Consider the following 23,117-nt stretch of genomic DNA (forward strand, 5'->3'; position numbering starts at 1 on the left):
GCTCTAATCCCATTGCATTTAATACCACTTCCCCGATAGGGAATCTAAGTGAGTGTAGACATTCTGCAGCTTTGTCTTCTCTTCTACCAGCTTGGCCCTCTGATACGTTAATGCCAGCTGTTTGTTTGGACACTACTTACATGCCCTTTAAGATTCAGTGGCACAAGTCCTCCCTCGTGTGCCCGAAGACTTTTGCTCTGTACAATCTCAGGTGATTCAAAATGACTGTGCTGCTGCCAAGTTCACGATACGTTGTGGCTTGGACACCACTGATTCAATTGGGAGGGGCATAGACGCCAGCATTGATATTCAGCGCCATGCCTGGCTGCAATCCACTGTGTTCTCGGTTGATGTCCAGTCCTCCTTGATGGACATGCCCTTTGATGGGACTTGTCTGTTTAGGGAAAAAGCGGATTTTGCTTTAGAGCACTTTAAGGAGAGTAGGTCTATTGCTCAATCTCTGGGCTTTACTGCCCACCTCCCTAACCACAACAGTTTCACTGCTCTATTTGCAGCTTTGGATGAGGGTCTCTTACTGCCAACCCATCTAGCCCCACAAGGAACCCAGACTTTTTGTGGTAAAGAATGTGGTAACCTCCGCTCTCATTGCAAAAGTCAGTGTGCCGCTCAGCCTACCACTTCCTAAACCCGCTCACAGCCCCAACTGCCAAACCTCGTAACGGGTCCCTGTAGGGACACAACCACTTAGTGAGAGACAGAATTCACCAATTCTTACCAGGCTCACAAGCAATTATGTCGGACAGGTGGGTCCAGAGATTGTTTGCAAGGAATATGCTTTGCTGTTCCTCTTTTTGCCATCACACCTTCCACCATCCCCTCTGCCACTGACCACCTCTCCATTTTGCAGCATGATGTGCAGTTCCTTTTGGCCCAAGGGAATTTTGCGGGGGTGCTGATACCAGAATTAGGCTGTTATTCCCACTACTTTCTGGTACCTAAGAAGGTTGAAGGTCTTTATAATACTCTAGATCTATGCTCTCTCAATACCTTCCTCCACAAGGAGAAATTCCATATGCTCACCATGGCCCAGATCTTGTCTGCCATCGACCCTGAAAACTTGATGGTAGCATTTGTCCTGCAGGATGCCTTTTTCCATAACCCTGTCCTGCTGGCCCATCAGCTCTACCTGTGATTTGTGGTGGGATAAGAAGCATTTTCAGTTTGCTGTGCTCCCTTTTGATCTCACCAACGCCCCTTAGGTGTTCATGAAAGTAATGGTGGTGGAGGCAGCACACCTTTGGAGGTCAAGGATGCCACTCTTCTCCAGCTCGACGACTACCTGTTGAAGGTGGATTTTCCCCATGCAGCCGTTAACCCCCTCCAGATTACAGCAAACCTCCTGTCATCTTTGGGTTTCTCTATCAACATCTGAAGTCACACCTGGCTCCTGCTCAGTCACTAGCCTTCATCTGAGCCATTCAAGACAAAGAAAGTATTCAAGCCTTTCCCCCAGGAAACAGAGTACAGGTCAATTAGGCAATGGCCCGATCTTTCAGCCCCTGTTCTGGATTTCAGTGAGGATAACTCTGAGGCTGCTGGCACTAGTGGCCGCCTGCATCCTGCTGGTCGAGAACATTAAGTGGCAGTAAGTGCAGAAGAGCATCATCTCCCGCTGGATCTGCTGTGCGTTGGCCAAAAAGCAGCCTCTGGAAGGACTGAGTGCTCATTCTACGAAGGCCAAAGCTGCTACCACTGTATTGGCATGCCTAACCATTTGCCAGGTGGCTATGCGGGCGTCCCTCCATTCATTCACAAAACACTATTGCCTTGGCAGCCAGGTGCGCATGAAGGGACATCTTACCCTCCCGGTTCAGCAGGACTTTATGGTTCTAGTCCAACCACAGATCCACCTCTAAATATGTATTGCTTTCAAAAGAGGAGGAATTTTCAGCTAAAAGTCTCTAATCAAAAGAACAAGTTACTTCCCTTCATAGCCCTCTTTCTGGTAGAGATTCTGTCTAGCCACAGATTCCTCATGACCCTCCCATCCTCCCTGTTCTGTGATTGGTTCTCTGTCCATTTGCTTTTGGGTCTCTGTGATAGGGACATGGACAGTCTGGAAAGCAACTGACGTCAGTGCGTGGATTGGTACATTTATTGGCCTGCACGGATTTTCCAGGTATGGTGTCCTTGCAGAGCAGCAAGACACCACTTTCTGGCACACAGAGGTACTGCTGAAAAGTTTCCAGATCCAGCCTGACTCCTGAGGAAAGATCAAAAGCTGAGGAATCTGTAGCTAGAAAGAGCGTTAGCGGGGGTAAGTAGCTTATTCATTCTGACTAGTCCCTCTGTGAGTGGCACGCCCCCCACAGGTGAAATAGCTGTTGAGTTTCATTAGGTGATCCTTCGACTCAAGGGGTCATTATACTGATCTGCCTTACTAACGCAATCAGAACAAACATCAAAGAAATTATTTTACAAGCTTGATGCTGGAATTAGAGGAAAACAACCATGGAATGCCCATTAGATGCATTGCAAACACAATAGTGTATAAAATGTTGAATTGAGCACACGCATATTGGTTGAAACCAGTCATAGTTTGTAATTGATTTTGGCTTCTTTATTTCTTATTTTTTCCAACCAGAGGTCATAATGTCGGTTTATTAGATGTACAGGTCCACAAATACATTTTTTGTTGGCCATTCATACATCCAAGAGGCAATATATAGAAGGACTTGTTAGTCTGCTCCCTGGACTGTAAAGAGTTCTTCAACCCGTGTCAGAGTTCTTGTTTACATCATTTGTCATAAGTTTACCTTATCACAGATAATATGGTCATAATATTTTTGTTGATTTAATAGGTGTCACAGCTTTCTACATGTATTACAACCAAGGGGGATTATGATGTGTCTTATACGGAGTAGGATTAACGTAACCTATACCACTGCCTTGCTACCAAGGGTTATTGTTAAATATTGCATTATTATCCAATAACTGCAGAATCTAACGAGTAATGTCTTATAACGTGCTTTCTGTAAATATTGGAGGAATTATTTGTAATTAACCAAACACATTTCCTCCAGCTTCATAACTAAAAAAGAAGTTACATTTTTTTGCCAGATGAACAGCAATTTAAAGGAGAGAATTAAGTAAACTATTGTGTAGCCAAAAACATGATTTCACTGGGAGGGAGCTATGTAAGAGTGACAGATTTTGACATACTCTAATAGTTACATTGGCTGCATTTCCAATAACATAATTTCTTCTTTTGTGTATTGGTACTCGTGTGTCCTACCAAACTCTACTACAATTACAGGCCTCCTACGCTGATACCCTAAACTCTCCTCAGTTAGTCATCACCAAGGCATAATTTGAGCAAGAACAGTGTGAGCCTAACTGATTATAAGTTTTGGGCATCAACTTTGAAATGCGATCCAGAAACATTATAAACATTTCAGTGTGTGAAAAAAGCACTGGTGCCTTGTATAGTACCTTTCAGCATTCCAACCCCTTATACAAACTGATGTATCTGAAAGAAACATGTCAGTGATAGATTCCTTACCTTAGAATTACCCCCAGGCATCAGACTGGATCTGGAAAGTTTTTGTCAGCAGTACCCCTGTGCATCGGAAGGTGGCGTTGTGCGGCTCCGCGTCCGTCGTTGGCGTTGTGGTCACCAGGATGACGTTACGGCAGCTACTTAGACGCCGCATTCACGCACTAACGTCAGTTCTTGCTGTTTCTGCGCCAGCAAGCGCAGATTAGGGAATTCAAGTACCCCCAGTCCCTTTTTAACCGAGCGTTTTGAGAATTTTTGTCTCCATTTTTCGAGTCTATTGATTCCTGGTGCTGAGTAGGGATGCCCGGTTTTAAGTCCTGCGGAGCCTGTCGCCGCATGATGTCGGTGACCGACCCCCATGACTTGTGTCTCTACTTCCTGGAGCGCAGCCATGACCCCAGGTCATGCTATGACTGTTGGGCCATGGCGCAGAAGACTTTGCAGGTGTGGTCCCGAAAGTTGCTGGAAACCTGGCAGTCTGCTCCGCCCCGTTCGAGGTCCCGGTCAAGGAGGAAGTCGAGGGGCCGGTCGTGGAGCCACCATCACCATTCTTTGGGTTCCATGTCCTCTCACTCAGGGTCAGGAAGTCCAGGCACTCGAAGAAGAAGTTGAAGAAGCGTCATCGTTCTCAGACTTCCCCTCGCCGTTCGCATGACACAGTTGAGGATAAGGGCTGTACCACAACCGTGGCTCCGGCGGAGCCTGTGCAGTCGACCCCGGCCTACCCACCCTTTCCTGGTTGAAGGCGGGCTCGCCCCAGAGAGCCGGCTCTCACCTCCAGATTACGACTGACCTCCTGCATTTGCTGGGGTTCTCCATCAACGTGCCAAATTTGCACCAGGTTCCCTCTCAGAAGCTCCCTTTCATTAGGGCGGTTCTGGGCCCGATGCAATTTCGGGTTTATCCTCCTGAGCAGCGAGTCCAGAATATTGAGGCTGTGATTCCAATCTTTCAGCTTCTATCCAGGGTTTTGGTCAGGATGACCCTGCGGGTGCTGGGCCTGATTGCCTCCTGCATTCTGTTGGCAAATCATGCCAGATGGCATATGCTGGCTCTGCAGTGGGACCTGAAGTCCCAGTGGGCAAAGCATCAGGGCAACCTGTCTGATCACGTCCAGATCTTGGAGGGCACTGCACGACAATTGCAGTGGTGGCTCACGAATCGCGATTGGGTCAATGGCACATCCCTCTCCTCTCCCTTCCCCAACCGGAGCACACAGATGCGTCCTTCCTGGGATGGGGTAGACACATGGGAGAGGGGGAGATCCGAGGCCTCTGGTCTCCGACGGAGTCCAGGCTCCACATCAACCTTTTGGAACTTCGGGCGATCTGACTTATCACTGAAGGCATTCCTTCCCTCTGTCCAGGGAAGTGTAGTGCAGGTGTTCACGGACAACACCACCGCTATGTGGTACTGCAACAAACAGGGCGGGGTGGGGTCGTGGACCCTATGTCAGGAGGCTCTCCGCCTCCGGACATGGCTGGAACCTCCGGGCATTTTATTAGTGGTTCAACGCCTGGCAGGTTTTCTGAACGCCAGGGCGGACGAAAACAGCAGTCGGTACATTATAGATCACGAATGCCTTCTGCACTCGGAGGTGGATCAAGGTCTCTTTCAGCAGTTGGGAGAGCCTTGATTAGATATATTTGCCACTGAAGAGAACGCGCAATGTCAGAAGTTCTGAACATTGGAATTTCCAAGGCAACGCTCGCTCAGCGATGCTTTTCATCACGAGTGGCGTTGCGGTCTGTTGTACTCCTTTCCGCCTATATCACTTCTGCCCAGAGTTTTGAAGAAGATCAGGCGCGACCTGGTCAAAGTCATCCTTGTGGCTCCGGATTGGGCACGCAGATACTGGTATCACGAGCTACTCAGCATGACCATTGATCCCCCGATCCGACTGCCTCTTCGGGAGGATCTTCTGCCGAACCTGTCCAGCCTCCACCTCCATGCATGGAGATTGAACGGCGGCAGTTGACGTCTTTTGACCTTCCTCCCGGAGTCTGTGATGTCACCTTGGCAGCCATTCAGAAAAGGGGGTGGTGATGAACAGAGTCTGAATTAAGCAGACCACTCTTATCCAGTCCAAAGATCAGGGCTTGATCCATCACCGTTATTTATCTCACTGCACCATCCCAGCTCAGAACCTGGCTATATGCAAATCAGTCTGTCCCTGGCCCAGTGCATCATGGGAACAGGGCAGACTAAACTACCAAGCCAATTCTTCACCAGAAAGGAGACAAGCTACCGGGGACCGGTTTCTGGCATTGCAGCCGTCTTCGGCCCGGCTTGCTTGAATCCTGATGGTGCAGTGAGAAAGGGACTCATGTCTGAGTATACCCTGCCACACCTATAGTGGCCAAAAACGATTCAGAAAAGGGGGTGGTGATGAACAGAGTGTCTGAATTAAGCAGACCACTCTTACCCGGTCCAAAGATCAGGGCTTGATCCATCACCGTTATTTATCTCACTGCACCATCCCAGCTCAGAACCTGGCTATATGCAAATCAGTCTGTCCCTAGCCCAGTGCATCATGGGAACAGGGCAGACTAAACTACCAAGCCAATTCTTCACCAGAAAGGAGACAAGCTACCGGGGACCGGTTTCTGGCATTTCAGCCGTCTTCGGCCCGGCTTGCTTGAATCCTGATGGTGCAGTGAGAAAGGGACTCATGTCTGAGTATACCCTGCCACACCTATAGTGGCCAAAAACGATTCAGAAAAGGGGGTGGTGATGAACAGAGTGTCTGAATTAAGCAGACCACTCTTACCCAGTCCAAAGATCAGGGCTTGATCCATCACCGTTATTTATCTCACTGCACCATCCCAGCTCAGAAGCTGGGATGGTGCAGCTGTTCATCACCACCCCCTTTTCTGAATCATTTTTGTCCACCATAAGCGTGGAAGGGTATACTCAGATGTGAGTCCCTAGCTCATTGCACCATCAGGATTCAAGCAAGCCGGGCCGTAGACGGCTGAAATGCCAGAAAGCGGTCCCGGGTAGCTTGTTTCCTTCCCAGTATAAGAATTGGCTTGGTAGTTTGGTCTGCCCTGTTCCCATGATGCACTGGGCCAGGGTCAGACTAATTTGCATATAGCCAAGTTCTGAGCTGGGATGGTGCAGTGAACTAAAAAACGGTGATGGATCAAGCCCTGAACTTTGGACTGGGAAAGAGTGGTCTGCTTAATTCAGACACTCTGTTCATCACCACCCCCTTTTATGAATCATTTTTGTCCACCATAAGCGTGGAAGGGTATACTTAGATGTGAGTCCCTAGCTCATTGCACCATCAGGATTCAAGCAAGCCGGGCCGAAGACGGCTGAAATGCCAGAAACCGGTCCCCGGTAGCTTGTTTCCTTCCCAGTATAAGAATTGGCTTGGTAGTTTGGTCTGCCCTGTTCCCATGATGCACTGGGCCAGGGTCAGACTAATTTGCATATAGCCAAGTTCTGAGCTGGGATGGTGCAGTGAGCTAAAAAACGGTGATGGATCAAGCCCTGATCTTTGGACTGGGTAAGAGTGGTCTGCTTAATTCAGACACTCTGTTCATCACCACCCCCTTTTCTGAATCACCTTGGCAGCCAGTCATCCCTCCACTAAAACGGTATACGCCTGCAGGTGAAACAAATTTGTGGCATGGTGCACAGCTAAGGCTGTGGATCCTCTGCCCCTCTTTCAGAGGTTCTTCTATTCCTTTTTTCTTTGGCCCAGCAGGGCTCTGTTCTGGGCACAATCAAGGCCTATCTTTCCGCCATTTAAGCCTTTATAAGGCTTCCTGATCAGCCTTCTCTTTGCAAGTCCCCGGTTGTGAATAGATTCTTGAAAGAAATTACACACATGTTCACTCCTGTTTCTTTTGTGATGCCTCAGTGGCACTTGAATCTTGTTCTGACCTATCTGATGTGTGTTCATTTTTAGCCACTTCACAACTGTCCTCTTCGTCTTCTCACTTTAAACACTGCTTTCCTGGTTGCCATCACCTCTGCCAGAAAGTGAGTGAGCTCCAGGCTCTTTCTTCTAAACCTCCTTTTCTTTCTGTCCATTCGACAAAGTTGTCCTAAGAACACGTCCATCTTTTCTGCCAAAGTTTGTCACTGCCTTTCACATCGGGCAGACCATCACTTTGCCCACCTTCTTTTCGCCTCTGAATCCCTCAAAAGAAGAAGAGAGGCTCCACCCGCAGGACCCAAAACGTGTGCTCTCATTCGATCTAATCCGCACACAACAGTTCCGGGTGATGATCAGCTCTTTGTTGGCTAAGTGGGCGTCAAGAAAGGTCGGGCCGCGCACAAGCGGACCATCTCTCGGCGGGTCGTTCTGTGCATCAAAGCATGCTACTCCTTGGCTATGAAGTAGCCTCCAGTACACACCCATTCTATCAGGGTGACGGCCGCCACTACTGCTTTGGGACGGGGAGTTCTTTTGCATGACATCTGTCAGTCAGCTACTTGGGCCTCGCCTCACACGTTTACCAAGCACTACTTCCTGGACAGCCAAGTCCGGGGAGGCTGCTTCTTTGGCCGTTCTGTTTTTCAGGACTTTCTGGTGTGATCTTGGTTCGCAGACCCACCACCTGGGTTGATATTGCTGGTTTATCTATTCTAAGGTAAGGAATCTATCATTAATGTGTTTCTTTAGGACGCACAAGTTACTTACCTTCGGTAATGATATATCTGTAAGAAGCATTAGTTGGTGATGGATTCCTTACTGTCCCACCCATCCTCCCCGTTCTGCGAACTGATTTCTAGGATTAAGGTCATCCTTTTCAGGGCCCTAGTTTCATTGCACCAGTGGTCCGTTTCTTGCATTGCTCTGCGTTCCTGGCGCAGAAAGTTGTGTACAGAAATGACGTCAGCGCTCGAGGGTGGAGTCTAAGTAGCTGCCGCAACGTCATCCTGGCAACTACGATGCCAACGACGGACGCAGAGCCACACGGCGCCACCTTCTGACACGCAGGGGTACTGCTGACGAAAACTTTCCGGATCCAGTCTGACGCCTGGGGGTAAGCATGTTTGATTCTCACTTTCGTTGGGATTTTAGTGTAGTGGTTAATTGAGAAAACATTTGTGGTGTTTTAAATGGTTATACTAAGAGCAGTTAGTAACTGCTTATATCACTTCTGCAGTCTTCCCATTACATCAACTAAATGTGTGTATTTCATTTCTTCCTCTTATTCCCAAGGAAGAGATACTCTCAGTGACCCAGAAGTAGCAAAATCTCTTTCAGTGGTTTTCATGGATGTAGTTGAGTGAACACAGAACCTCATATAACACAGAATACATTCTTAGATGTCTCCTAACATTATGAGGTTACTCACTTCCCCAAGTCTAAAGTAGACTGCTTCGAAAATATTCTGCTGTTCTGGCTGCATCAGCTTTGTGAAACTTACCAGGATCAACTACCTGATAGGTAAAGGTATTCAGCCACTCGTAGATGTATCCTTTTTTAAAATCTGTTTATGGTTGACATTTTATAATGTTTCTTTTCTTTTCAAAGATATTTAATCACGAGTTGTTTGGAGATGTAGCAGAGGAAAAGGAGGTTAAAGGAATTGTATCCAAAGTCATGGAGGCACGCACCAGCAAAAGTTACGATTCATATGAAATCCTGGCACAGTTTGTAGGGAAGGATCTTGTAATAAAACTCATTCTTCCCCTGAAAGAGGTAAGTGTTATAGAACATCAGATACCTCCCCCACCCTATGAAGTTCTGCATAACTAGGTTATGGATTTGCTACTCAGTATTGTGTGTATTTGTTTGTTATTACTTTGGGAATCAACGTTAAGGCAACATTCACATTTGTTAAGACCAAGATGCAGAGAGCTCCGCTATTGAGCTGGCTGTTGTCAGACACAGATCTGTTCATCGACCAACAGAGCATTTAACCATATGTATGTAAGTGAACCATTATTACCTCACATTACATTTTCCTTTGTCAAAAGGTGAAAAACGAATAATAATCTTATTACACTGTAGTGGAGGATGCACATTATTACAATGCAGCAGTTGTTCTCACACCATGCTTGGTAAAAACTCAAAGCTATTCCCTACATTCCCCTTTGGCAGCCTGATCCACCTCAGTGCATGTTCACCCTGCAAGAAATGCTGGGGATAACAGAAGCCTAAAGCACAAAGACAAAAGTTCCAATAAGAATCCAGTTAACTATTCCCCAAGGCTTAAAGTATTGCCGCTTTAATAGTTGCATTTGAAAGGTCCAGTTAATGTCTGTTGTGGTTATACATTGGTAATTGTGTTTTCGAGTGTCTGTGGGTCTCTTTAGTGATACACTCAGTCAAGGGACCGACTAGGTCTTGAATGACCCAGAACATTGTGTGGTGGAGGACAGGAACACTCAGGGACAAAACTTTCATACACTAGGCTGACCAGCAACATTGGGGTGCCATATAGTGGTGAAACAAAATTACTGCAAAGGTCTATAAAGGTGCTCTGTAACTCCGTGCTTTGCTGTCTTGTAGTTGAATGTGTCTTGTGCACTATACCAAAAACTTAGAGTGGACTTAGAGCTATTTTGTCACTCATTTGTAGGCTTCCTATTCTGTGGCTTGCCTTCCTCTTCTTATATTTGTTCCTCCCCTTGAGCATAGCCTCTTTGCTGTCCTTTTCATTGGCTTACATGTATCCTTCTACTTATAACTTTTAGGAAACTACTAAAGTGGGCTCAAAGGGCACAGATGGCAGATCTGTCCTCCGTCTCAACTGCGCCCCTTAAAAGTAATTTTGGTTCCCCACTGGCTTCATTGCCTTCTTAGGGTCCTGCAATCAGCGCTAGTCTCTCGGATGTCAACGCTGGCGCTGTTGGAGGAGCCACAACCTATCATAGTAGTCAACTCAGAGCCGAATTCTTGTTGACCTCGACTGAAGCCACGCCCCATTCCCTCAGATATAGACACTATCCCATTACCCCACAGTTGTACAAAGACACTAAACCAACTTTTTCGTTCAGACTCTGACTAGAGACAACCATATTGAGACCACAAAGGAGGGGACAAGGTAGAGTTTGCCTCACCTTATAATGAAGACAGTTAGTGTATTGACCTACAAGAAGTCTGTTGATGCCAGCTGCCTCTTTCACGTAACACCCATGCACTTTGGGACATGGTTATTGAGGTTTTACTGGCAGTCCCAGAAGATACAGGCTTCCATGACCCAAATCTTTGACAATGGCTGGTATGCACCCAAGTTCATCATCCACTTGGTTCCAGACACCATTGGTCTAGGAAGGGCAATCAGGACAAGTGTGGTGCTACGACGCTTCGCATGGATGAGATCCACAGGCTTCTCTGGGAACATCTATGCATCCTTAATGGACATGCCCTTTAATGGTTCCTGCCTGTTTGGTGAAAAGCAGACTCGGCTTTGGAGCGTTTTTAGGAGCTCTAAGCCATGGCACGGTCCTTGGGTTTTTCAGAACCAGTTCGGGAAAGCTCCCAACAGTTTCTCCCTTTTAGAGGATAAGCCAGGGGCTTGGAATGTTTGACAGTGTCATGCTCCATCACCCTGACAATAGACTCACTAGTTGCGTGCCACTAAATAGGTTTTCAGGCTCTTGCCGGAGGGGCAGGTGATTGGCCATATCCTGCCCCTCATAGCCCAGTCAATGTCTGTTGGGCTTTCAGGGGCAGGATATGGCCAATCACCTGCCCCTCCGGCAACAGCATGAAAACCTATTTAGTGGCACGCAACTAGTGAGGATGTGTGAGTCTTCTTGACCTGCTGGTCTCCTGCATCCCTCTCATCGGCCATGCCAGGTAGGGCATGCAAGTTCTGCAGTGGGATGTAAAGTCCCCACCATCCAGGTGCCAGAGGAGACTGCAAAAGATCTGCAGCGGTGGCTGCTCAACCACAGTTGGATCAGTGGCCAACTCCTGTCCTTATCACCACCCAGAGTTGACAGTGTGATGATGCATTACTGCTGGGTTGGTGAGGCTGTCTAGGAAGGTGGAGTTCAGGGGACTCCGATGTCCAGCAGAGACCCAACTACACATCAGTTTGTTGGATCTGTAGGTGATTTGCTTGCCCTTGAAGGCCTTCTTGTGCATCATAATGGGGAGGCTGTTACCGGTTCTCAGAGACACCACCACAGCCATGTGCTACTGTAACTAGCCGGGCAGAGTGAAGTCTTATTTCCTGTGGCAGGGTGCTCTTCACCTCCTGAACTAGCTCAATTGTCAGGGCATTTCCCTTATGGTACATCCACTTGGCAGTACCATAAAAGGACATTGCAGATGTCCTCAGCTGATAAAGCCTGGCGGATCACGAATGGCAGTTGTACCCAGAGCCGACACAGGGCGTCTTCCAACCATGTTGATCTTTCCACCACTGCTAAGAACATTCACTGTCCACGCTTTTGCATACTAGAGTTCCCAAGAAGGTTGGGCCTCTGAGACGCATTGCGTATAGGGTGAAGCACTAGACTCTGTACGACTTCCTGCTGCTACCTCTCCTACCCAGTAAAGAAAAGCAGGAATTACTGGACCTAAGCCATTCTAATGGCTCTGGATTGGGCCAGGAGAGTATGGTACATGGAACTTCTTGGTGTGAGTGTCTATCCTTCGATCTGCCGAATGCTTTGGGAGGATCTGTCTGTTGCAGTAGCAGGGCAGGGTCTTGTACCCATTCCTGTTAACCTGTACTTCAATGTGTGCAGATTGAGAGGTGACAGTCTCATTGGACCACCCTCCAGAACCCATTAATGTCATCCTAGCAGCCATGTGCCATCCCACAAAATCTGGGTATGCTGGGCAATGGGTATTTTTTGTGGCTTGGTGCCTATCTGAAGGTGATTTTGTATGTGCCGATAAAGAAAATGGAGGCTCAGTGAAATAAAATACTTACCTTGGATCACACAATTGGTATGGCAGCTGCTATTGCTCAATGGATTTCTTGTTGCACATTGTGCAGTTCATCTCCTTGATGGTTGTATGTGTCTGTTAATCGTTAATGCTTTGTCTTCAGTTCTCGGTGCGCAAGATTAGAGTATAGTGACTAGTAGAAGCCATATGAAAGCTTGGCTCATGTTGAGATCGAGGGCCCAAGAAGATCTCAAGTGAGCCAGAGCCAGCCACCTGGCTCGAGGCTGGCTTGAGCTCAAGTTGTACATCAAAGGTTAATGCTTTATCTTTGATTTAGGATGCCAGAGATTAGATTGTGACAGGCAGAAGCCAAATGCAAATCATTTGCCATGTGCACCTGATATGTGGCTTAGATTTTTATTATGCATAACCAACTACCAACTACCAACACTAAGTCTACTAATTTAAACACAAGAAAGAAATGTTTTCACATTATTCATGTCAGCCACTTGAAGGGTATTGCTATATTTCTCCTGCTTTACATCAAAACTTTTTCTTTAATTTGTGATGCATGAGGTTGGAATGTGGGCCGCTGGCAGAAGTAGCATGCAAGTCAATTGTCATGCACACCCTAAATATGGCCTAAATTCTTAGCATACAAAAAATATTATAGTCAGTGAAATCACTCAAACGAGTTATAAGCCTAGTATTCATAGCTAAGCCCCCGTTCAATTTCCACTTATTGCAGTATGTTTGTACATGTCCTCTGCAGTCTCCTACCCAGCCGGTCTTTGGGCAGACTTTCCTTCGTCTCTCCTGACTTTATCTCCCTCCTCCCCCTTCATACTACCCCCCTACCCCTATCAACTCTACTTTTCACCTTTCCAGTTCTTGACCTTTGCCCTCACCCACTTGGTTCTAAGTTCCCATTCTGTTTCACATCTGGAAATTCTTCTGTGAATTTTCCCTCGTCTGTTGAAACCTAACTATCTGACTGATGCCCGATGGAGCTGTATTGCTTTGCCCACTTGCGTAATCTGAACTTACGCTCACCACTTACTCACACAGAAACTCCAACAATCCTCCAGAGGTAAAGATTGGGCTTTATTAATATCGTAGGTAAAGGCAATAAGTCACTGAAGCTAGTAAATTCTTAGGCACCTAGTGAAAGGCAATAAACAGTAAATACACCACAATATATATAATATATATGCTGAAGTGTAACTACAGGGCAAGGCAGCACAAAATGGAAGTGTGATGCAACACAATGGAAGATCAGAGCATTGCATGGAATCGAGGTCAACCTGTAATTTAGCATGTGTAAAATGGCAAATGCAGTACAGGAGCTACCTTGAGAGCTACAGGGGAGACTGGCTGTAGATTCCCTCCTCGGCCGTCACCTACCCAGTCGGTCATTGGTCAGACTTTCCCTTCATCTCTCATACCGTCTACCCCCTCTTCCTCTCCCATTTCACTCCCCCTCTCCTTCTATCCGCTCTATTTGTCTCTCCTCGCTCTTCAATGTGTCGCATATATTTGATGTAATGTGTAATTGTTATCATTGTTGTAACATTGTTGAACCTTATGTAAAGCGCTCTGATACCTACGGGTCTAGCCAGCTCTATATGAAACTCATTAAATAATTTTTTTTTTTATTTTAAAAGTCAACTTGAACCAATAGTTTCAAGTTTGGTCAGTACCACCGATTGATGCACACTTATTTGCCAGCTTGTAAAAATTAGGTGCTTGTTTCTTCTTTCAACCATGCTGCCACAGTGCATTTTTCCCATCAAGTAGGGGCTGTCTTGCATAATACTGCTTGCTGCTCCATTAACTAGATATTTCAGGTTTATGCAGAAGTATCTAAATATGTCACACCACAGCAAAAAAGTAATTCCAAACATTTAAAATTCGAGATCATTGGATATGACTGTGTTAAAGTTGCCAAGTTGTTACCCTGCCTGGAGATTACTTGTCCTGTTCTTTAGTATAGATAACATTTGGTCCTGGACTAATTTAACACGTTATAAGTCAAGAGACGTTTATGGTTCAAAATAAAATGTAAGCATGCATAATATCAGCACAAGGTACTCAATGAACATAAAGCTTTCAAAAAATGAATTAAAAAATGCACCTTCAAAAAGAAACAAAGTCACCCATTGGTTCCTCAAGAAACTATCTGTTTTAATCACAGAAACATATTCAGCAGGTAAACATCACCACGTTGTAAAATAGTCGAGAGGTTGCTCGAAAGAGGGGAGTGTGATGGAATAGTGCTCATGTGTGAAATAGATTTTAAAAAAGGGAGGGTTCACAGAGTGAAGATAGTTCAATAGAGAATGATTACAATAATTATAATCGAACTGGTTCTAAGTAGCATCAACACCAGTTAGTTAAGGCCTGTCCTGTCTTAATCTTTTTCAATGTTACTCTCAATGTTTTCCTAAAAGTGCAAAGATGTGTCATCTGTTGGTTGAAAGGTATGAAGGTGGCAAATAGTACAATTTCCAGGCATGTGCTGTGAAGGGATTTAAAGGTAAGGCACCCAATCTTAAATGCACAGCGTTGTATTACTGGAAGCCAATGTAGAGGAGTGACTTGGTGCCGTCTCGGTTGAGGATAGCTCAATCTAGCTGCCTGGTTTCGCACTAACTGCAATCTTCCTGTTAAGTACACCGGGAGACCAAAATAGAGTGAATTAGCCTAATCAATGTGATAGAACGACCTGTATAAGGGCTACATGAGTAAGGTGTCTACCAATTTTCCTGAACTTCCGAAGCTGGAAAAACCTGGTGGAAACAACCATCCTGATCAGGGACTTCGGAGAGAGGTCTCTATCAATTGTGACACCAAGACTCTTGACTGAAGTTGAGGGTAGAGGTGGCGTTCCAAACTCAGCGGGCCAGAAATGTAAGTTCCAGGGATTTCAAGAACTAAGATCTGTTCTGTTTTGTCTGGGTTCAATTTTAAGTGGTTACTATTCATCCAATTCTGTATATGTAACATAGTTATCTGGAAGATGGAGTCAGAGGTAGTGTCGATGGTAAAGATCAGTTACAAGTCATCTGCATATTTGAAAGTGCACACATTTCTTTCACCTAGAGGCTGAATTAGTGGGAGAAGGTACAAATTGAACAAGTGCAGGGACAGGTAAGGACCCTGTGGCAGGCCACATGTCAATTTAACTGTGGGAGCTGTGAATTGGGAAAGTCGTACTGATTGGGAGCGACCATCTAGACAGCACTAGAGCCACTTGAGGGCAGAACCCTGCTTTCCTGCGTCCCTGACATGTCCACCAGGAGTTCATGGTCGACCGTGTCAAAAGCCGCCGATAAGTCAAAGAGCAATAAAGCCTGAGTAGTGCCCTTATCTGCTTCTTTCCTCATTTCGTATAGTACGATCAGGATTACTGCCTCAGTTGAATGAGAGGGGCGAAAGCCCGCTTGGTGAGAGTCAAGGAATTGGCACTGTTCGATAAAAGAGCAGAGACAGTTAGCAACATGGGTTTCCAACACCTTAACCAAAATGGGGAGCAGTGAGATAGGGTGATAGTTCGTAAGGACCAGAGGATCTGCTCCTGTTGTATTGATAAGTGGAACTATTTCTGCTTCTTTAAAGGCTCTGGGGACAGAGACATGGATTAGTGAATCATTCATCTGAGAGGACAGTATCAGGACATGATTAGAAGGCTTCCCTCTGGCTATGCGAGGGTCAACTGTAGCCAGGAGATTCAGTATTCTAAGGTGAGGTATGTCTAGTTAGAGTATTGACTAAAAAGAGCATTATTGAAGGTAAGTAACTTGCTTAAAGACTCTATACCTTTGCCTCCCTTCTAGTGATATTTTTCTGGCAGGGGTTGGCAGAGGAGCTGATAAGCTCAGAAAGGGTTCAGTTCGTATATTGTAGATTTAGGTGTTCCATACAAGGTACAATTATAGCACAGCCATTATTTTGTGCAAGTAGTGTTCTGACACAAAATGCATATGTAGTTACAAAAGAAAAGAAAGGTTCACATGCAATGAAGTTGTAGTACACCGGTTTCTAAAAATGAAGCTGAGAGATCTACTCTTCTTAGCTGACAGCCAATGAACTGTTCATTTCATTAGGACGGTGACTAGAAAACTCGCAGATAAATTCGACACTACTCCTCACCTCTACAACAAATCCATAGGTCTCACAATGACCTCACTACTCCTCATTTCTCTTAACAAAATAGTGTTAGCTGTTAATATTGACCTCCACACTTTAAAGAAACTCCCAAACTTGTTAAGTCCCACCTAAGTAAAGTCAGCAAGTCATGCGCTAATCATCTCACGGCTAGTTTTTAGTAACGTATTGAGGTAGGAGTGCCCCATTTATACTTTTCACCATCAGTGGCTATACTAATTTCTTCCGTAAGGAAAGACCATATTTCCCAAATGATCAGTTACTTGCTTGTCATGAATGCAAATTGGAACTTCAAATCATACTCCCGCCCATGGTAAGCGATCAATAAAAAAAAAGCAACTGTATATCCTCCAAATATCTCTGGTGGCCTGCTTGACCTCCGAGCAGGTAACCATTTATCTGATAGAGACTACTAGCCGCAGATTCCTTCACGTAGAATTATCCCCAGGTGTGAGACTGGCTCTGGGAACTTTTTTGCCGCAGCATCCCTGTGCGCCAGGGTGCGGTGCAACACCACACGACTCCGCCCAGGCGCCGTCCGCATACGTGACGTCAGCGAGGTTACATAAGACCAGCCCCTGGGTGCCCCACGTCCGTTTTTTCTTTTCCGCGTAGAACGCGGATCTGGTCCTTGCTACGGGCCTGTTTCGGGCCTTTTTTTCTCCATTCTTTTGGTGGAACAGTATGCGAATGCTTTCGGGCGACAAAACTTGTACGTTTTGTGGCCGTCACCTCATTTGTATGGGGTGTTTAGGGGATGATCACGGCATAACCGACTGCGAGGCCTGTCTAGAGTTGAAGTCGAAGTCGCGGCGGGAGCGCCGCATGAAACTTCTCTCAGCGCGTCTCTCCAGGTCAACGTCCTCCCCTCGGTCTGCTTCGGCGGATGGCTTCAGGTTCAGCCGTGGTCGTCGGCCTCGAACTTCTCCGATGTCAGGTGAGCGTTTCTCCCCTGTGGGTAAGTGTCGCAGTTAGTCCCCAGGGCTGTGTTCCGGGGGCATGGACTCTCCGAGGGTGATGCGGCCCGGCGTGTTGTCCTATCCACAGTGTCCCGGTGTTGGGGCGTCGAGAGTGCAAATAGAGACATATGCGGCGGCTTTGCAGGCCTCGTTGGCGTCTTCCGCTCCTGGGGTGTCGGTGGACCCCTCGCCTTGTGCAGGGCCCTCCATGGCGCCGCCGCCCCGGCAGCGACTGTTTCAGATCCAGGCTTGAAGGGTTTGGTTGTGTTGGGGTGCGGCTCCGCTGGGGCACCTCCTTCAGGCCACGGCGTCTCTGCCTCGCTGCAAACTCCTGCGGAAGTCCCTGTGGTGTCCTGGGAGGTCGTCGGGGCTCGGGTCGCATCCCCGAGCCCTCTCGGTACCTTGACAGTTTGGTCCTGTCTAAGGCCGAGGTGATGCCGCTACAGTGCCGACAGCAGCTGGACCGTGCGGAGCCACAGGGGTCGGTGAACCCTCCTTGCCAAGCTCCGGGTCGAGGCCAGGTGAGGACCCCTCTCCGGGCCCCTCTCGTCCTCCCCGCAGGCAGCTGCCTCGACGGGGGGCGAGTCGGGGGTGGAATCGTCCGTGGCACCGCCTCATGCGTTGCCAGGCGATCTACGCCTTGGTCTTGGCCGCGGATGGTGGAGGGCTTCGTGTCACTCCCCAGGGCCATCTCGTTCTCCCACACGGATGGCTACCTTGGTGGAGGTCGGGTCGGCGCCAACCCCGGGCCGGTCTGGCTCTAGCCCTGCTCTGGTCTCTGCTCCGGTCCCCGGTGCAGGGCGACTGGAAGGAACTTTGTCCGGCGACGCCAGATGGTGCCGGCACTCCGCCTCTGGCAGCGGACTCTATGGCTCCGCGCAGGGGTTGTGCCGCGGATTCGTGTTCGGATGCTCCTTCTTCTCCGGAGGCGGCCTGTAGTTTGGTGTCATCCTCCCCGGAGGTGGGTCCCTGTCTTTTTCTCCGCCCTTCCTGAGGCAGAGGTGTTTGTTGGAAGAGCAGCAGGTCCCTCATTGGTCGGCTCCTTCTGACTTCCAGGTCTGGCCCTTGCCCGCTCCGCTTGGCCTCAGGGACGGCCGCCTTCGTCTGCAGCCGTCGCCCACGGAGGAGCTGCTTTCGCTGCCGCGGGCCCCTATGGAGGCGGGTGCTGCCTTCATTCACGCAGTGTTCACTGCTGTGGGCATCCTGCGGATGGATGACCTGGTGGCTCATTTTCCAGCGGGCCCAGGAGGTCCTCCACCAGAGCTCTGGTGGGAGGGAGATTCTGCTCCCCTTTGAAGGTTCCCTCCTTTCTTCCTTGACAGGGGCTTGGAGGCGTCCTGCCTTAGAGGACCCGGTGCCTAGCATCCCCCGGCGCCGCGTGACCCTGTGTGTCTTTCCCCTCCACCCCTCTGCCTCCAGTTCTCTTTTGCGGACTGCTTTTCCCTCCCTGCCGCCACTGCTGACTCTGCCGTCCCGGGAGGCCTGCTGGCTGGACTCTTGGGGGTGCAATGTGTTCGCCTCGACCAGCGCTGCCCAGCGGGCTCTGAACACCTCGTGTGTCCTGACTCAGGCTTCCTCCTGTTTCTGGGACTTTGTTGGGTCTCTGGGATCTGCAGCGTCCCAGGAGGGTGGTCAAGTGGACTTACGGCATCATGTGATGGATGGCCGGGAGCTGGTGGCGTTTATTCTCTGCTCCGCCTTAGACATCTCAGAGGTGCTGGCCATGGCTTCCTCGGTCGCTCTCCGTCGCCATGCTTGGCTTCGGGATGGGGTATTCCCTGAGAATATTCGGGAGCGACTCATTAATCTTCCGTTTGTTGGCAGCCTGTTGTTCCATGCCCCAGATGACTCCACCATCCAGAGGCTCTTGGCAGGGCTCAGTCCTCCTCCTCCTCCGCCTTATCATCATCCTCCTCCTCCTCCTCCGTTCCCTCCTCAGTGATTTCTGAGTCGGGTTGATTCTGGGCATTCTTAGGCTGGCTGTGGAGTGCGTTTTCTGGCCATTGCGTCCTTCTTTGGGGACCTTGGCATTGTTGGCTGCTGGACGGCCCTTTTGTTGATCATGTGTATGTGTTGGAATTGTTGCGCAGATTGGTCCTGAGATTAGGCCTTCTACTTGCTTGGGCTGCTTGTCAGGCCATTCACGGGGGTGTTTTTTTCCCTGTGGCTTTTTTGATTGTTCCTCTGCTGCGGAAGGTCTTCCAAGAGGATTCCCATGGTTGGGGCTTTTCTTACCCTAGGTCATATAGCTTGCGCTCTGCTGGGGGGTTCTGGTCGCCTTTGGGTCTCCATGGCATTTAGGTAGGTTACTCTTGCCTGAGTTTGTGTGCGTTGCCACTCCGAATGGTCTGCCGGGGCATCTCCTCCTCTCCCTGCTCCTGTCATGAGGTCTGGGATGACCCTGTGTTCTCCCTCACCAGGCGCTGCCTACTCGGCCTTCTTGGGGCCTTGGGCTGTTCTTCTTGCTGCTTTTGACTGGGGGCGGCTCATTCCTCCTTTGATTCTTTGGAGGATGGGGTTCAGGTGCTCCGGTGCCTTGCTGCTCTGGCTACTCAAGGTTTGGGGGAGATTGCTTTCTATCCCTGTCCTCCCTCCCTCCCTTGCTATCCTCTGATTAAGGGTCTTCTGGCCATGTCTTGCTCTTGTCCCTTGTGGGTGGTTGCCCTCTATGTTGGGGTGGCTTGGAGGTTTGTTGTCCCCTTCTGGCTTGGGACTGGTCCCATTGCATGGTCGGGATGGGGTGGTAGGTTTACTACGTGTGCCATGACTTTTACGCATGTTCTTTGCCTCCGGGGCATAGGGATGGGAGGCTGTCTATGTGCTGGCAGGGTGACTGCGCAGGGTTCTGCTTGTTCTTCTTCTTTCCCTGCCTTTGGGTTCTGTGGTGTTGACACTCCTCTGGGTGATGTTGTTAGTCACTGTTTCTTTCCAATTTTTTTTCCCTTCGCACTCTGTTCCCATGGTTCCACAGTTTTTAGTCTGGTGGTTCCGCTTTGTGGTGCGGAAAAGTTGTCCAAAGAAAACTGACGTGGGCGCGCCGTGGCAGGTCTTATGTGACCTCGCTAACGTCACGTACTCGGAGGACGCCTGGGGCGGAGTCGAGTAGTGTCGCCCTGCCTCCCGGCGTGCAGGGATGCTTTGGCAAAAAAGTTTCCGGACCCAGTCTCACGCCTCGGGATAATTCTACGTGAAGGAATCTGCGGCTATAATCGTCTCTGCCAGATACATCGTTACCGAAGGTAAGGATCTCATTCTTCACAGGACCAGCCACAAACATCTGACACCTGATTCTTACCCAACCCATCAGTCTTAAACCACAACTCTTCTGGATTCTTCTTAAAGTTTATCTAATTTCATGTTTGATATGATATATTTGAAACTCCCATTTTCTCCACAACCATATTCTGTGTTTTTGGGAAGCAAGCTGAGTCCACCTTTGATATAGGTAAATTATAGGCAACTGTTAAATAAATTTCCAAGGCATGTTGGTTGTTTCTGACTGTTGTCTTTCCAAGCAGAAACCAGCATCCTTGCTGTTAGTGGAACAAGGCTGTTTTGGGATTTAATGATTTTTTGTATGCTTTCTAGCTTGCTAATGTTGCTGGTTTTGTTCAGGGTTTAAGTGCCACAGGTTAACGTGGAAAAACTCCACATCAGTAATATACAAAACGTAGCATCTTTTTGCGCCTCAGCATGCACCGTCAACATGGCTAAAGCAAATGCTGCGAACATTACAAGCATGAGATATATACGCGAAGTTAGAAAACCGTTTGTTGAAGGAGTGGCCACACAAAAAGTGCACTGTTCATAAAACTGGTAAATGGACTAATGGAAAAAAGCAATGTATGTATTGCAAGAGTATGTTGCATTACCAGTACATTTACAGTATATGTTGAATTCCCAGTACACCATATTGCAGTATGGTGTACTGGGAATGCTATAGTTACATAGTGCTATATGAAAAGACAATGCAAAAAAAATATTAGTAAATCATATAATTAGGAATTAAAAATGTGATAAAAGTGACAGAACAAACGGAACATGTGCCTAGTTTTCGTATGTGACATAATTTAACATTTAAAGATGATCTCATCTTTCAATACTGTGAGCACATTAAGAAATGATTGAAAGAACATCTAGCTAAATGGTCTGATGTTTTAATTTCAAAGTTAGTATTATTATTCTTTTTCATGATCTCTAGATTCTCGAAAACACAAACAGCCTGAAGCGGTCTCGTAAGGTGCATGAAACATTACGTCGCATCATGTTTGGGCTGATAGCAAACAAAGAAATGACGGCAAAATCTATCCTGCTTCTGAGCCATGGCTTAATTAGCGAAAATCTGCCACTGATCACAGAGAAAACAAAGTGAGTAACATATCGTCAACCTTTTACAATATTACTGTTCCTGCTTGAAGTGACCTTGTTATTTGCTGGAATGCTACACTTTTTCAAATTGTCTGCAGAAAATATTTTAAGGTAAACTGTAGCAATTGGAAAATGTTGCTGGAATAACTTTCAGGTTTTAATAGATGTAAAACAAAATATTGTGCAGCTTTCTCAGACCTTTGTTTCTTGATTTCCCATTCCAAGTGCTCCCTTTGCAGGGAGCATACCTTTTTGGTGCTAGCAGAGAAGAAGAGGAGCAAACGCTACAGTCATACAACAGTGCCATGCTTTCAGCTGCATCAGTCCTTCGAGGAAGGACAAGTTCCAAACCCTGGTAAAAAAAAAGAACGCAGCGAGGCTAAAAAAGCCCAAGGCAAAAGCCCCTTTGCCTCAGAGCAGTAACTTACCTTAGGTGCCCAATTTTCCATTACCCCTTCACAGGGCCTTTTGGACGTGCAGAGACACGTTCTGCACACAGTGAATCTCTGCTTTTAGGGAGACACCAGAAGACATTTATTGGTGAATGGGGGGCTATAAGTTTCACAGCACATTTTTGGTGTCTCATTCTAAACCCCCTCCACTAAATCAGTCCATTGTAAAAGATATAACTAAACAGGAGATTGTTTATAGTGTGTGATTACTACTCATACTATATTTAAATTCTAATTCATTTCCCCCTCATGAAGTAAGCCTTGACTGCTTGCAATTGCAACTTTTGAGACACACTTTTAGGAAATTGATAACTGATATCCTAAAGTAATGAGATAGTCTTAAGCTTTGAAACACCAATGGTGAATATCTGTATATATCACAAGCACTACCCAGTAGCCGCCAATGACCACAGTTCCTGGTACTATGTGTACTTTTTATCCATAGACCTAGAATACTTCACATCTAATCTCAGTTTTTACACTTCACCTAAATATGCCATCCAAGTTGTGGTCTAGTGGGCCTGTTGTAAGTGTAGAAGCGGGAGACTTGTTTTTTTTAAATCCTGGCATCCCATTGGGCCAAATTGTGTGCCCTTAGGCAATCAATTGTTGAGCTTTATCCCATGATCACTTTTTGGCAAGCGGGAGTATTTAGAATCCGTGTAAAATCTACAAGTTAGCATGTGGGTATAAATGGACTGGGTATTACCTGGCGCAGTGGAGAAGTGCCTAGTCTCATAGTGTATGCACCAAAATCCAATAATATGGCAAATTTTGTCTTTGCAGCATACTGTCTCTGTGCCTCGATCAACTAATCTGAACTGTCAGCAATTTAA

At 47.3% G+C, this 23,117-nt stretch overlaps 1 protein-coding gene across 1 annotated transcript in view; it reads left to right on the forward strand.

Annotated features, from left to right (window-relative positions):
• Positions 1-23,117, forward strand: part of UTP20 (UTP20 small subunit processome component) — a 1,022,377-nt gene that overhangs the window by 681,014 nt on the left and 318,246 nt on the right. Inside the window, exons 45-46 of the mRNA XM_086919130.1 lie at positions 9,018-9,185; positions 21,663-21,829. Of these exons, the coding sequence (XP_086775256.1) occupies positions 9,018-9,185; positions 21,663-21,829 (335 nt within the window). The remainder of the gene's footprint in view (positions 1-9,017; positions 9,186-21,662; positions 21,830-23,117) is intronic.

This window comes from Lissotriton vulgaris, chromosome 1_1 (genome assembly GCF_964263255.1).
Source record: "Lissotriton vulgaris chromosome 1_1, aLisVul1.2, whole genome shotgun sequence".
Classification (NCBI taxonomy): domain Eukaryota; kingdom Metazoa; phylum Chordata; class Amphibia; order Caudata; family Salamandridae; genus Lissotriton; species Lissotriton vulgaris.